The sequence below is a fragment of the Corylus avellana genome, chromosome 2 (genome assembly GCF_965113065.1).
Source record: "Corylus avellana chromosome 2, dhCorAvel1.hap1.2, whole genome shotgun sequence".
NCBI lineage: Eukaryota > Viridiplantae > Streptophyta > Magnoliopsida > Fagales > Betulaceae > Corylus > Corylus avellana.
In genome coordinates this window covers 441,090-455,278 of record NC_142491.1, presented here as the reverse complement: position 1 = coordinate 455,278, position 14,189 = coordinate 441,090, and the positions used below count along the sequence as shown (strand labels likewise).

At 37.3% G+C, this 14,189-nt stretch overlaps 1 protein-coding gene across 1 annotated transcript; it reads left to right on the top strand.

Annotated features, from left to right (window-relative positions):
- Nucleotides 1-1,208: 1,208 nt before the first annotated feature.
- Nucleotides 1,209-13,315, top strand: LOC132190112 (uncharacterized). The gene is made up of 6 exons (XM_059605006.2): nt 1,209-1,414; nt 1,520-1,551; nt 4,384-4,575; nt 11,146-11,196; nt 12,820-12,881; nt 12,961-13,315. The coding sequence occupies exons 1-6, from the start codon at nt 1,341-1,343 to the stop codon at nt 13,021-13,023; spliced, it is 474 nt and encodes a 157-aa protein (XP_059460989.2). The 5' UTR covers nt 1,209-1,340; the 3' UTR covers nt 13,024-13,315.
- Nucleotides 13,316-14,189: the final 874 nt, after the last annotated feature.

Genomic DNA, 14,189 nt, shown 5'->3' with positions numbered 1-14,189 from the left:
TATATTACAAACTATAGGGTGTTCAATCAGGGCGGTTATATGCTAACTGCTTATAACCACTAAGCATTTTGGTAGGCGATTATAAAAAACCGCTAACTGCCTAGGGCGGTTGTTGTTAGTGGTTTTAGGGGTAGGAAAAAGCTGTTAATAACGGCCTACCCTATATATATATATATATTTAAAATAATAATAATAATTAATTATCATTATTATTATTATTATTATTATTATAATATAACATCCAAAACGGCATCGTTTTGGCCGTGTATGAATGTATGTATGTGAAATATAAGAGTAATGCTAGGGATCATCTTTTTATCCTCTTTTTATCGTTCTAAAGTTGATGTAGCTTTCAAAATCACCATTGGATCAAATCCAAATATAATTCATCTAAAATTTAATGGTGATTTTAAAAGTCACATCAACTTTAAAAAGATAAAAAGAGGATAAAAAGACGGTCCATAGTATTACTAGAAATTATAATGTGGTATGTAATGTTTTGGGTCAAGCCTTGTTCAAATATATTGCATGACCCAAAAAACAACATGTTCTTTTCATCTCTTTGGAAACACTTTGGCCCAAAACATTTAAAATAAGCCCAACAAATAGGCATAGTGATGTCCCAAAATACTTAAAAAGTCCAAAAGCCATATAAAAAAAGCAGTTAGCGGTTATAGCCAATAACTACTAACCGTAACTGCTTATGCAGCCATAACAAACAATTTATTGGTATTTTGGGAAATATTGCAAATTGAGTGTTGATTAAAGATTAGGATATCATACAATTTTAAAGAAATTGTAAATTTTCATATTATGAAATTTATGTCGCTTCTAGACATCAAAACGCTTCGAAATGTCACATATCATAAAGATGACAAGTTAGAAAGTAGCGAGAAATTTTTTTTGTAGAGACTTATTCCACTTTTGTAGAGACTTATTATTTAAAAAACCAAAAATAGTTTTTGGTTTAAAATTTTTTTACAACATAAAAAGCATAAACTGAAAATATACTCAAATTAATATATGACATTTTTAAAGCGTTTTGATGTATAAAAATGTTGGAAATTTCCTAATATTGAGTTGGCTTAAAAATAAAAGAATTGACAATACAGCCGACGGCGTGACCGGTGACCCGACCCATTTGTGGGATAAAATAGAATGGGCAATATATGCTATTACCAACTTTCCTCCTCTGTACTCGCAAAAAAAAAAAAAAAAAAACCACTTTCCTCCTCTATTGTCCTGTCTGCGTCTCTCTCTCCGTCTCTTGGGCCGTGACCTGTTGAGTCCCGACTGATCACTCATCACAGAGACAGAGAGAGAGAGACGGAGAGGGAGAGATGCTGGAAAACCCCACACCTACACTACCAGCATCGGATGCACCCGTCAAGCGCTATGCGCCTCCCAATCAAAGGTATCTGTCTCTCTATCTATGTATTATTACTACCATAATCATTGGTTTTTATTTTTTATTTTTATTTTTTAAATAATGTAACTGCGTAAAAATGTTTCATTGCAGGAATCGCAGTCTCCACCGGCGCAAGTCCTCAGGTCTCACTTTTTCTCTTCTTTTTCATATTCCCAATTTATGGCTTATTTTATTTTTTAATATAGTATTTAAGTATAATCTTATTAATTGTTTCGTTAATTTGGGTTTGGGAATCACAAATTTTACAACTTAACAACTAGATATAATACCCATGATTGATATTATTTTCGGGGATCAGGATCCTCTACAATTTCTAAGGCATTCTATCATGCAACTTGGAAATTAGTTCGTTCGTTGGGGTTTGGGAACCATAAGTTATGCAGCTTCACGACTAGATAATATAATACTACCCATGATTAAAATTATTTTCTGGGATTATGATGCTCTACAATTTTTAAGGTATTCTATCGCGTAAAATTCTTTAAATCTCAACTATTGTTTTCAATATACCATTTTTACCAATCCAGCATTTATAGCTTTAGCATTTACCATATTTTTATTGCAGTTTAACAATGATAAATGCCAATGTGACAAAATCACAACGATTTAAGTTGAAAACAAAAGCCCGGATTTGAAGAATTATGCATGGTAGACAACCCTAGGAATTGGTAGAGGCTCTTAATATATATATGTGTGTGTGTGTGCGCGCGCGTGTGTGTAATATATTTTTCTTTGTGTAATATTGTAATTTGTCATCCCTTAAGTATACTGTATGCTCCATGTGCATACACTGTTCTGGGGTTTCGAGGCTGATTGTGTGTCTAACTTCCATTTTGAATTGATCTGCTTGCTCTCAAGTACAAAGAAAATTTGAGTTACAATTCCTTTTTTTTCCCCTGAAACCGCTATGCTTCTGGTTTAGTAAGGATAATAGTATTTATTTTAGTTTTGTATTTCTCCATTGATTATTTCATGAACTGAATGACCTTGGGATATTGTCAAGGATTTTGATATAGTTAATGTATTGTCAATGTATGCATGCCGCAGGAAATCTATATTTAGTTCAATGCATTCTATCAACCTCTTTCTTCATAGATCTGTTGGCATTGGAGTGTGCAATAGTCTTTGGGCACAAGTCGGATATTGCACACTGATGGGATATTTTATTTCTTTTTTTTTTTTTTATTAAAAAAAAAAAATTATTAGCAAGTGTCACACGTACCTGGTTAGATCTGAAATTAAACAGACAGAAGACAGGAGGTCTGCCACCAAAAAATGGATCAGAATCTTTTGTTTCAGCTCTGAAACCTAAGGGATATAAGGATCTCTAAGTCAGGTGTAAGAAACAAGGTTAGAATTCCAAGATATGTGGTTAAAGTATTATATAGCCTGTATATAGAGGCTAAAATACTGGGTTAGCACTTGAATGCTGCAGGAAGAAGTAAAAAGACACAGAAAAAGAAGACTTAAGATCCTAGCATCACTAGGGTCTCTAAGCATCAATACCATAAGGAATATAAGGATGTTTGAGGCAGATGTAACGGACAAGTTTAGGATACTAGGATGTGTAGGTGAAGTATTATATAGGTTGATTTTAGAAACTGAAATACTGGTTTAGAGCTTGAATGCAGCAGGTAAACATAAAAAACACAGGAAAAAAAAAGATCCTAGCATCATATTAGTATCCCTAAGCATCATTACTAGGGCATAACACCCATAATAGAGATGCCTTACATATCGAGAAAAGCAACCGGTTTCTTATATTCTTTATTCATCCATCAGTATGTTTAGTACATTATATTCATAGAAGATGAGAGCTTGGTGACCAAGTAAACTTGTTGGCCAAGGGAACTTGATAGTCAGGCCAAGCTAAGGCTTCAACCAATCAAGACCCACTAAAATGACCAAGAGTTGTAACTAAATCCCCTAAGCAAAAGTGTAGAGTCAAGTAAGGAAAAGGAAACCTAACAAGAATATAACAATTTTGACAGCAAACCAAGTTGCAGATTACCAAAATACCTCTAAACTTAAAAATTTGAATTTCTTGCAAATCTAAGGTTTGAACTGTTTTTATTTTTATTTTTAAATCTTCTCTTCTTCCTTGTATGCACTTGAGGGGCTGACCTCCACCAATATCTTGTCGGAGAGTCACCATCTCATCATAAAGACAGTCTTGAAGAATTTTATCTTTAAGAAGAATCATGAAGTCCTCCTAATACGTGATTCTAGGCATGTAGGATCTCCTAAGATGCAGAAACATTGTTTTGAAACTCAGAGCTCTGACACCAAACTGACGCCAAGTGGTTCAGAGCTTATATGCATCCTAAGGAGAGCTATTCATAGTAATAAAAATACATAAGACAGAAGGTTTGAGACTCAAACTGGAGCAGGATCTTCTGCTTCAGCTCCAAAACTCTAGGAAAATAAGCATCTTTAAGGCAGAAAAACATGCTCTTATCTCTCTGTTATCTTTTTACTTTATTTATTCTGATTAATTTAGCTTGCTTGAATTATTATGTTGCTAAAAAAATTGTGTTGCGCCCTTTCGGGTTTTTTGATATATACATTTTTACTTATAAAAAAAAATTATTATGTTGCTAAAAGTTTCGGTAAGAAAACTAGCTTTAGATGTAGGGATTTTGTGCAATGCTCTATAGGTACAATTGCAGTTTAGATATACACTTAATTGATCTGAATCCTATATTTTGTTTTTGATTGACCTCTCTTTGCTTCAAGAAGAAGTTGGAAAATTCATGGATGCAGTAGTTAAGCTGGCATCTCAATGAACTTATGTATGTATTTTTATTAATATAAACTTATAGATATCTTTTCATGTATGTTAGAGGGAGACTTAAGAAATGGGACATTTATTGCTGCATTCGGTTAGGAAGCTCAATTTGCACATCTGCTGACACAAACTTTATATGTTGATTTGATTTCATTAAATGTTGCAGATCGGTTTGATCGAGCAAACAATCTTTACGGGAATGATGTAGAGAAGAATCAAGTTGCTGCTCCTAGAAATGTGCCCATCATGGATCATGGTGATTCAGTGAGCAGCAATCTTCTGAATGTAAACCCGCGTTCAAGATTGATTGCTTTAGAGGGGTGTTATAGCAGTGAAGCTTCTCAACTCTTGAATGATCGTAAGTTCCTGCTAGAGCCTCTTTAAAAGGATTAGTTTATGTTCTCTTTCTAGCTAGGTGATCCTATTGTATACTCCCGGTGTACTTTGGGGCGCCTTTACGCTTTCAATAAAACTGGCTTTTACTTATCAAAAAAAAAAAAAAGGATTAGTTTATGTTTATTGATTATTTATGTGCTCTCTTGTTCCATTCTTCCATCAACAATTAATATGGATCCTTCATTTTATAATCACTCCTCATAGATATTGCTTGTTGTGCTGTGCTCACTCTCTCTCTCTCTCAGTGCTGGTGTATTGGTTCATTATTTTTTTAGCTTCTCTAGGTCTTGGTTGGTTTCATGGATATATGGGAAGTTGTTTTCAACGTTGTTCCAGGAGATTGATGCAAGGTTTCTATCTCGTTGAGTTTTCTAGTGTTTTGAAGGCCCTTGGGGAGGCTTTATTTTTTTGGTAGAATCAAAATCCTTCGAATTCATTATCGAGACATGGAGTAATTCCTTGAGATTAAGTCTCTCTCTCTCTCTCTCTATAGGCGGCACATCCCACCACTACTCAGTGCTGGTGTGTTGGTTCTCTATTTCCTTAGCTTCTCTAGGTCTTGGTTGGTTTCATGGATATATGGGAAGTTGTTTTCAACGTTGTTCCAGGAGATTGACGCAAGGTTTCTATCCCGTTGAGTTTTCTAGTGCTTTGAAGGCCCTTGGGGAGGCTTTATTTTTTGGTAGAATCAAAATCCTTCAAATTCATTATCGAGCCATGGAGTAATTCCTTGAGATTAAGTATAGTGGAATGACGAAGCGCATTGAGAAGATTCAACGCGACTTCTTATGGGGTGGGATTGATGATGAGTTTAAGTTCCATCTGGTCAGTTGGGATAAGGTTTGTTATCCGATCACTGAGGGAGGGTTAGGCATACGAAATCTGCGGTTGATGAATCAAGCTTTATTGGGAAAATGGTTGTGGAGATTTGCTCATGAGAAAGAGGCTTGGTGGAGAAAGATTCTAGTGGCAAAGTATGGAGCGGTTTGGGGAGGTTGGCGCTCCAAGGTTCCCAGAGGATCGCATGGAGTAGAGTTTTGGAAGCACATTTGTAGGGGGTGGAGGTCGTTCCAAGACCACATTAGATTTGTCCCAGGTCGTGGGTCCAACATCAGGTTTTGGGAGGATATCTGGTGCGGTGACATGCCTCTTAGGGAGGTTTTTCCTGGACTTTTCAGCATTGCCACCAACAAGGATGCGTCTATTGCAGACAATAGGGAATGCTCAAATGGCTCTGCTCAGTGGAGTGTTTCCTTCACTCGCAGGGTTCATGATTGGGAAGTGGAGGTTTTGGCTTCTTTTTACTCGCTATTGTATTTGCATCCAATTGGTGGGGAAGGGGAGGATAGAATAAGGTGGATCTATTCGCGGAAAGGCAATTTCGAAGTAAGATCTTTTTATAGGATTCTTGCTTCTAAAGACCTCACTCCTTTCCCTTGGAAAAGTATTTGGCGCACCAAGGCCCCTTCGAAAGTGGCTTTTTTTGCTTGGACGGCCGCGCTTGGAAAAATTCTTACTTTGGACAATGTTCGGAAAAGGGGTATTGTGGTGATAAACCGATGTTGCATGTGTGAATCAAATGGGGAGTCCATTGACCATCTCTTTCTACACTGTGGGGTGGCGCGCACCTTATGGAATGCCATTTTCACTCGGTTTGGTTTGTGTTGGGTTATGCCGGGCAGCGTTAAGGCGATGTTCGATTCTTGGTGGATGGGTGGTAAAACTAGTAGCGCCGTTGTGTGGAAGATGGTCCCTCTTTGCCTCATGTGGTGCATTTGGAACGAGAGAAACGCAAGAAATTTTGAGGATTCGATCAGGAATTTAGAGGAGCTTATTCACTTTTTCTTGTACACCCTCTTCACTTGGACTGCTGGTTGGCTTGCGCCTATAGTGATCAGCTTCCAAGATTTTCTTATTAGATTTTCTTCCTCTCTTTCTTTTTCTTAGTCGCTCTCTTGTATACTCCCGGTGTACTAGGGTTGCGCCCCTCTGCGCCTTTGATAAATATATCTTTACTTATCAAAAAAAAAAAAGTATAGTGGAATGAGGTATAGTTACCTTCATTTTGGGAAGAGATGGAGCTCTTTGGTTGCTCTCGACGGTTGACGGGCGGCTAGGCTGGAAATCAGCCAGAGATTCATGCGGATGGTCAGAGATGCTTAGAGCACCATCCTAGGCCAGTGGTGTAGTAACCCGCATGGGAGGTATATGGAAATTGAAGAGTTCAAATATGGTGGTTGGAAGGGATTTATTCTTATCTCGGAAGGCAAGAAGAAATGGGGTTGGCAAAACTTAGTGAGAGCTCAAAATTGGTCAAGAGACGCATGTATCATGTATAAGCTAGAAAATTTTTTGGGGGTTTCATATGAAGGATTTGAATAGGAGGTTGCATATTTGTTCTCTGCTATTGAATCCAGTCACAAGGGTATTAGAGGAATGTTGGGTTTCCTCAAAAGTGTCAGGGAGTGGGGTCAAAGGTGTTAGGGAACTTCTTAATTTGACTAGCTCAGTGAACTATGAATCCAAGAGGAACCTACCCAAACCTAGCCCCTCTTCTCAGTATCGTGGCAAGGCTTCTATCCCATTATGAATATGAAAATTCTTAGCTGGAATGTTTGAGTACTTACAATGTAGGGAAGGCGTTCAACATTAGCAACTTGTTGAAAATTGGAAGCTTGACGTCTTGTGTTTTCAAGAAGCAAAAATGGAGCATATTGCAGCCGGTGTCATCTAGTGCTTGTGGGGGGTGGATCTTTCACAGGGTGGACTGCAAAGACAAACATAGATACAGACCGGGGTAGGCCATGGCCACCTCCGGTTTTGCAAGTTTTTTTACAAAATATGCTTTTAAGATTTGTATTTGAGACAATTTCAAAAAAAAAAAAAATTGTATTTGAGACAAAACAAATTTTACTTTGGCCCTGGGCCATAAGAAAGCAGTCCAAATGTCCAATAAATTTTTTGTTTGGCCCGGACCCATAAAAAAAAAAAATTTAAGTTTGCATTGGGCCTCTTCTACATCATCAACTGGATTCCTCGCAGAGTCGGACTGTATGCTCTATTGTCTATATTTTTTTTATGCTCTTTGCGAGTTGTAACATCATGCATCTATTTGCTAGTGAAAAGACAATGTCACTGTTGAATAAAAAATATTTCTCATTCATACTTTGGCCCCTTGGGGTGGTATTCTCCTAATGTGGGATTAATGTACAGTGGAATGCATTGAAGAGGTGGTGAACACTTTCACTATTTCTTGCTATTAGAAACATATAGCCTCTTCTTCTCTTTTCTTTTTATGCGAACCCTAAGCCCTACAACATTGTATCAAAGCTATAACTATTGATGACATCTGATTATTCTCTACCCACTCTGCTTCTTCCTCCCTTCATTATTTTTTTTTTCTGCTTTCCCTCTCTTTGTTTTGCTCTACTGATCGTGAAAATTTGAGAATTGGGCCTCATGCCTATGAATCGTGATTGGGGGTAGATGGTGCCGATATCACCGTCATCCGTGGTGTGATATCGTCTTCATCTCCGCTGTCAGGTGTGCAGGTTGGGTTGTACTTTGTGGTTGTTGTGTGATATCCGGCTGTCTCTGTGGTGCTCGATGGCTATTCCGGCGAAGTCTGGTGTTTACCGGTGGTTGTTTTGTGTCTCCGGCTAAGTGTGTAGTGGTTGCCGTCAATATTTCAGTCTGGTTCAATTATTTGTGGCGTGTTCTGACGGTTTCTGGCGTGTTATAATCGTAGCCGGCCTGTTCTGACCGTTTCCGGTGATTTCTAGTCGTTGCCAGCAAGTTTTTGGTGGTTTTTGGAGAAGATGAAGTTTGTTTGGTTACAGGTGCATGCTGTCCCCTATCCGGGTAAGGCTATCCCTAGCTTCGGTCGTGCTGCTCCTTAACCAGGTTAGGATATCCTCATCCAGGGTTGGAGTAGCTTCAACCCGGTTTTCTTCTAGATCCGGTTCAGGTCATTTTTTGGTATTTTTAGCGGTTCAGTCCGGTTCTTGTTGTTTAGCTTCCGGTTCACATTAATTCTCACTGTTGTTAAGCCGGTTCCGTCTGTTTCAGTCCGGTTCTACTTATTTACTAACCAGTTCAATCCCGGTTTACGGTGATTTTTGGGCAGTTCAGCAGTCTTTCGACTGGTTGGACCAGTTTGTTTGGGCTTTTTCAGGGGTTTATGGCCCCAATGCTGATTCAAAAACGCATTATTTGTGGGAGGAATTATCAATGGTTTTCAGTTAGTGGGAAGTCCCTTGTTGCTTTGGGGGAGAATTCAATTTTACTCGATTCCCAAACGAGACGCTGGGGTGACTCGGTTAAGCGCTGCCATGAAGAATTTTTTAGTTTTCATTTCAGAGTAGGGGTTGATGGATATTTTGTTGGCTAGAGGGCCTTTCACTTGGTCCAATAATCAAGACCCCCATCTATGTCTAGGGTTGAGAGACTTCTAATTTCTCCGGATTGGGAAGAGCATTTCTCAGACCTGATCCAGCCTCGACTACCTCGACCCTTATCAAATCATTTTCCTATTTTGCTTGATAGAGGAGGTCTTTGTAGAGGATCATGTTCATTTAAATTTGAGAACATGTGCTTGAAAGCAAAGGGTTTTGTAGACATGGTGAAACAATGTTGGGATTCGTATCAGTTCCTTAGATGAACATGATCTAAGGAACGTTGGAACAAGGAGGTATTTGGAAATATAGTGGAGAGGAAGAAGTCCTTATTAGAGGAGATCTAGGCTCTTGAGCATTTAGAAGTGGAAGGATCTCTTGCAGAAGAGGAGAAAGTTAGAGGGTCTAAGGCCAAAACAGATTTAGAAGATGGTTTGCTTTTGCAAGAAGCCAGTTGGAAGTAGAAATCGAGGGGGACTTGGTTAAAAGAAAAGGGATCACAGCCCAGGGTTTTTTCACTAATTAAAGAGTTAATTGGCGCCCTAAATAAGATGGTTTGGATTTTCTTTTTCTTTTTTTGATTCTGCAGAAGCAGATTGGTTGGAGAGACTGTTTCAAGCAGAGAAAGTTCTTCAGGTGTTGTTGAGTATGGATGATGACAAAGGGTTGGTCCCTAACAGCTTCACTATTGCTTTCTTTCTGTCTTGTTGGGCTATAGTGAAGGATGATCTTATGCGCGTCCTCCATAATTTTCATGAGCATGAGGTGCTACTTTCATTTCTTTTATCTCAAAAAAGATTGGGTAGTTGGAAGTAAAGGATTTCAGACCCGTCAACCTGGTGGGGATTGTGTATAAAATCTTGGCTAAAGTCCTTGCTATCAGAATGAAACAGGTGTTGGGATTGCCCATATCAACAAGTCAGAATGCCTGCATTGGGGGGAGTCAAATTATAGACCCAATTCTTATAGCAAATGAGTGTTTGTATAGCAGGTTGAAGTTGGGAATTCTTGGCGTTAATTGCAAGTTGGGCTTAGAAAAAGCCTACGACCATGTCAACTGGAAGTTCTCCTATCTCCTGGGGCATCTTGGTTTCGGTTCTAAATGGAGGAAATGAATGTCTGCATGTATTTTCATGGCCCGCTTCTCTATCTTGGTTAATGGTACACTGTGTGGTTTCTTTGGGCATAAAGACACTTTTATCCCCTATACGTATGGAATAGTGGGTGAGATTGTGGGATAAAATCCTGTTGCATGTATTAGTTGGTTACCAAGCCAAAAAACTAAGTTTTCCCAACATAATAGTAACTATTGACCTGGTCAGCAAAAACCACTGTCAATGATATGGTGTGTTATTGCAAACAAGCCGAGCCAAGTCGAGCTTTGATCTGCTTAAGCTTGGCTTATTTAAGATCATATGAGCTCAAGCTTAAATCAGTTTCTTTTGGGCTATAAAAACCTAAGCTTGAGTTGGTTTGAGATAAACTTGTCACGCTCACAAGCAGCTTGGTGAGCCTGTTAACTTTTGAAAAAATGTCAATATGTGTGTATGCATAATAAGCTTGTTTTGAGCCTTATGAATGAACCTGCTCAGGAGCTTTGTTTTGTAGCCTAAGAAGAACTTTGTCTGCGCAAAAGCTTACCAAACGAGCCTTAGAATTGGGCTTTAACTTTTTGTTTAATAAGTAAACAATGAACAAGCTTTTTTCAAGCCAAGTTTTGAGTTGCTCTTGAATGGTATACTCATTTATATTGCTGGTGGATTCACATAATGAGATTAGATACATGTACTCAACCCAATTTCTTGGGTGAAGGCTGACTTTTGGTAGGTAGGAGTAATTGTCATTCCTAATGAAATGAATTCACCCTTCCTTGTCATGAATCTGAGTTATGTTCTTTGCTTCTTTGGCAGATATATTGTTACATTTTCTTAAAAGCCCCTGCTTGATACAATAGTTGGTGTGGGAATTTTGCATAACATTTACTGTCAAAAGAGAATCTGAAACTATTTTTCTCGGTGACTTGTTTGAGATTTGTAATGATTTGATATTGTGCGACCACTTGGATGTAATTTAATATTTTGTGATCTTGTAAAAAAAATATCGTGTGATCTCCGTCATTCATGTATCTTTGAGTACAGGTTGGGCAGCTGCAATGCATTGCTACAGTAATCCATCAATAGATTTATCTGGTGAGTGGACATTTTCTTTTGCACTCTATCATAACATAACCTAGATTAAACTTGAGAAAATTTGAGTTGCTAGAAATTAGTTCATCATGTTATAGAGTTTAATGTAACAAAGAAACAGTATGATCAAGAGAACTGATTGACAGTTTCCGATCATACTTTTTTCCACAAACGATTTCTTAACTGTCATTTCCATTATTATCGTCTAACAAAAACCTGAAAAGTAAAAAAATGTAATTGGGTAATGAGGTGTCATAAGATGACATCATCGTAACTATTAATCACTTTGTGACATCATAATAACTATTTAATCGCTTTTCTCTCTTTCAAATTCATTTCCTTTTTCTATCCTCTCTCCATATTTTCTCCTCTCTTTTTCAGGAGAGCCTCTGCGCAAACAGATAGACCATATATCTATAGGGATAAGAGCGGTGCTCCATCTAGGCCTCACTTATTTTATTTATAATAGTGCGTTGGTCATAGATCCACAGAATTAAATAGATCTATATACTATTAAATAGACATATATCAATTTTTTTCTTGAATTAGCTCGAATTAGTATGCATAACTGTTATATATTTTTACTTATATTTGCATGGTTCATAGTGTTGCACCTATTAGTGAAAAAAAAAAAAAAAAAAAAAAGAATTCGTTTTTTCTGGTGAAAAGTAGTTAGTTTTCACTTTGCTATCTTTCATACAAGAGGGCCTTATTGTATCAAATAACCTAAATGCTTGCAAAATCCACTATTGCATGGGAAAATAGATGAGGGGCCATCAACCATGATGGGCTGCAGTCTTTATATATATGTCTATAACATCAACATATTGGAAAGGATGAAAGAAGAGATATATACTCAGTTTATGAATTTTGGTGTAGTCTAGCCAATTCATCAGAGTTTGAAAGCAAATTATGTTTATTCTCTTACTCATAACATTTTGGGGTGGGTGCTGTGAAACCATCCAGATGAATAAAGGTTGAGGTTGCTTGTTGGGGGATGCTAAAGATAGGGTTTGATGATTAATATATGATGTTTATGTTAAAAAGGATCAATAGGCAGGCTGTGGAAAGATTAGGGATAGGTAATTGAAGGTGGCCAAGGATGAAGAGATTTTGGTGGCTTGAAGCGAGCTATTAAGGAGGCTTGCATTTTGTTACCTCCCCTTACCAAATGTATGTTTTCAATTTCAACTGATGCAAGCCTTCCCTCACCAAATATATGGTTTGGTTTCGATTTCTACTTTTGACAACTTAACCGACATGCACCACCCATTTTCCAGCTGGTTTTGAGGCCAATTTATTGTAACTTCTAAGTGGAGTTAAAAAGAAGTTGATAAGGCCATATTATCTCTCTACTATTTGGGATGGATATCATTTTGGAGTAGCCTTGTAATTGATGGGTGTAATTAGTAGTTTCTTGCTATATTACACGTTTGCATTATTGACCTCTCTCTACTGTTTTTGGTTCTTCTGTTATTTTTGTGAGCCAAAAAGATAGGAGAGGAAAAAAAAATCAAAACATAAAAAATTAAGCGTGTATTGGTATAGCTATGATTGATTGATTACTTACCCTGTTGTGACTATAGTAGCTGGTTTGTTTACATTTTTGGAGTTCTCATATTTCAGAGAGACCAGTTATGTATGCTGCACCAGCGTGGGTTCAAGGTCAATTTACACCTCAGGGAAGAGTAAGAAAATTCTCATTACTGTGTTTATGCTTCTCCTTCAACTCTCTCTCTCTCTCTCTCATATTTGGTTGGTTCACAGGTGGATTTCTTGGGTGAACTTCGTCGGGCGGTGCGCAATGCGAATGCCAGTTTTAGCACCTGATGCTCCATCGGAACGGACGAATGTTATGGACTGGATTTGTATAATACTTTTGGAATTCAATTTCAGGGGTACCTTGTGGCCAAAAAGAAAAAAATTTGAAAGAACAGGACTGCCTGTTATTTGTGTTTATCAAAACAAAATTTGTGAAACTTTGTTGTTAGCACATGGTGATTATGGGACAAAAAGCATGGTCCATGCATCTACACAATCACAACTAAGCATGTGCTGCGTGTATCGACCATGTATGTATGGCTTATGTATGGATATAATGAGCCACATCTCTCTCTCTCTCTCCACACATAATATATATGTATAATGTGTATGCACGAAGCAATTAAGTGTTAATCCAATTTGACACAAATCTCAATTTAGGGTGCGTTTAGTATTGTGATTTCGCAAGAATAATTTCCGTTTTTAAAAGATATTACAAAACGTAAGGTATTTGTTATTATGATTTAAAAAGTACTTAATTTAAAATAGAAAAAAAATCTGCAATTTTTTTTAAGCAAGCTAGAGGGTGCTTATTTGAAAAAGAGCAAATTTAAACTAAAATTACGAAAAAAATTTTAACAAATATTTAATAAAAAAATATTTTTTAACATGTTTTACCAAATGCATTTGCGATTTTAAAAAGTAGTGATTTTAAAAACATAATTTTTAAAATTACACTTATTGAAATCGCAATTCCAAACAGGTTCTTAATCACTTTTGAAATGCCTTTTCTACTGGCCTATTGCTCAAGCCTTTAGTGCTTAGTTAATTAGATAACTTTTCACTAAAACTAAAAAAGTACTTTTTTTTAACCAATAGAAAGATGGAAGACAATTACCCTAAAAAAAACCTCATGCCGTTACTAACCAGGGTGAATATTTTAGCCTTCAAATTCATTTTGGTACACGTGTTCACCATCTAGTTTAAAATGGGTATGAATTGAAGCTATGTCAATGGAAGGTGAGCCACCCCCATTATAGTCAATGCAGTACTCTATATATATATAAAATAAAAAAGCCAAAAATTTGGGTTCTTAGCCCAAAGGCCAGAAAAGTGCCCCCAAATGGACAGATTTTGAAGGAGCCCAATAAATAAGTTGTTTGGAAAGTTGCTTTTCAAAGGCAACAAGAGAGCTTGGATGCCACAATAGAAAAGATTGCTGTAAGAATGACTGG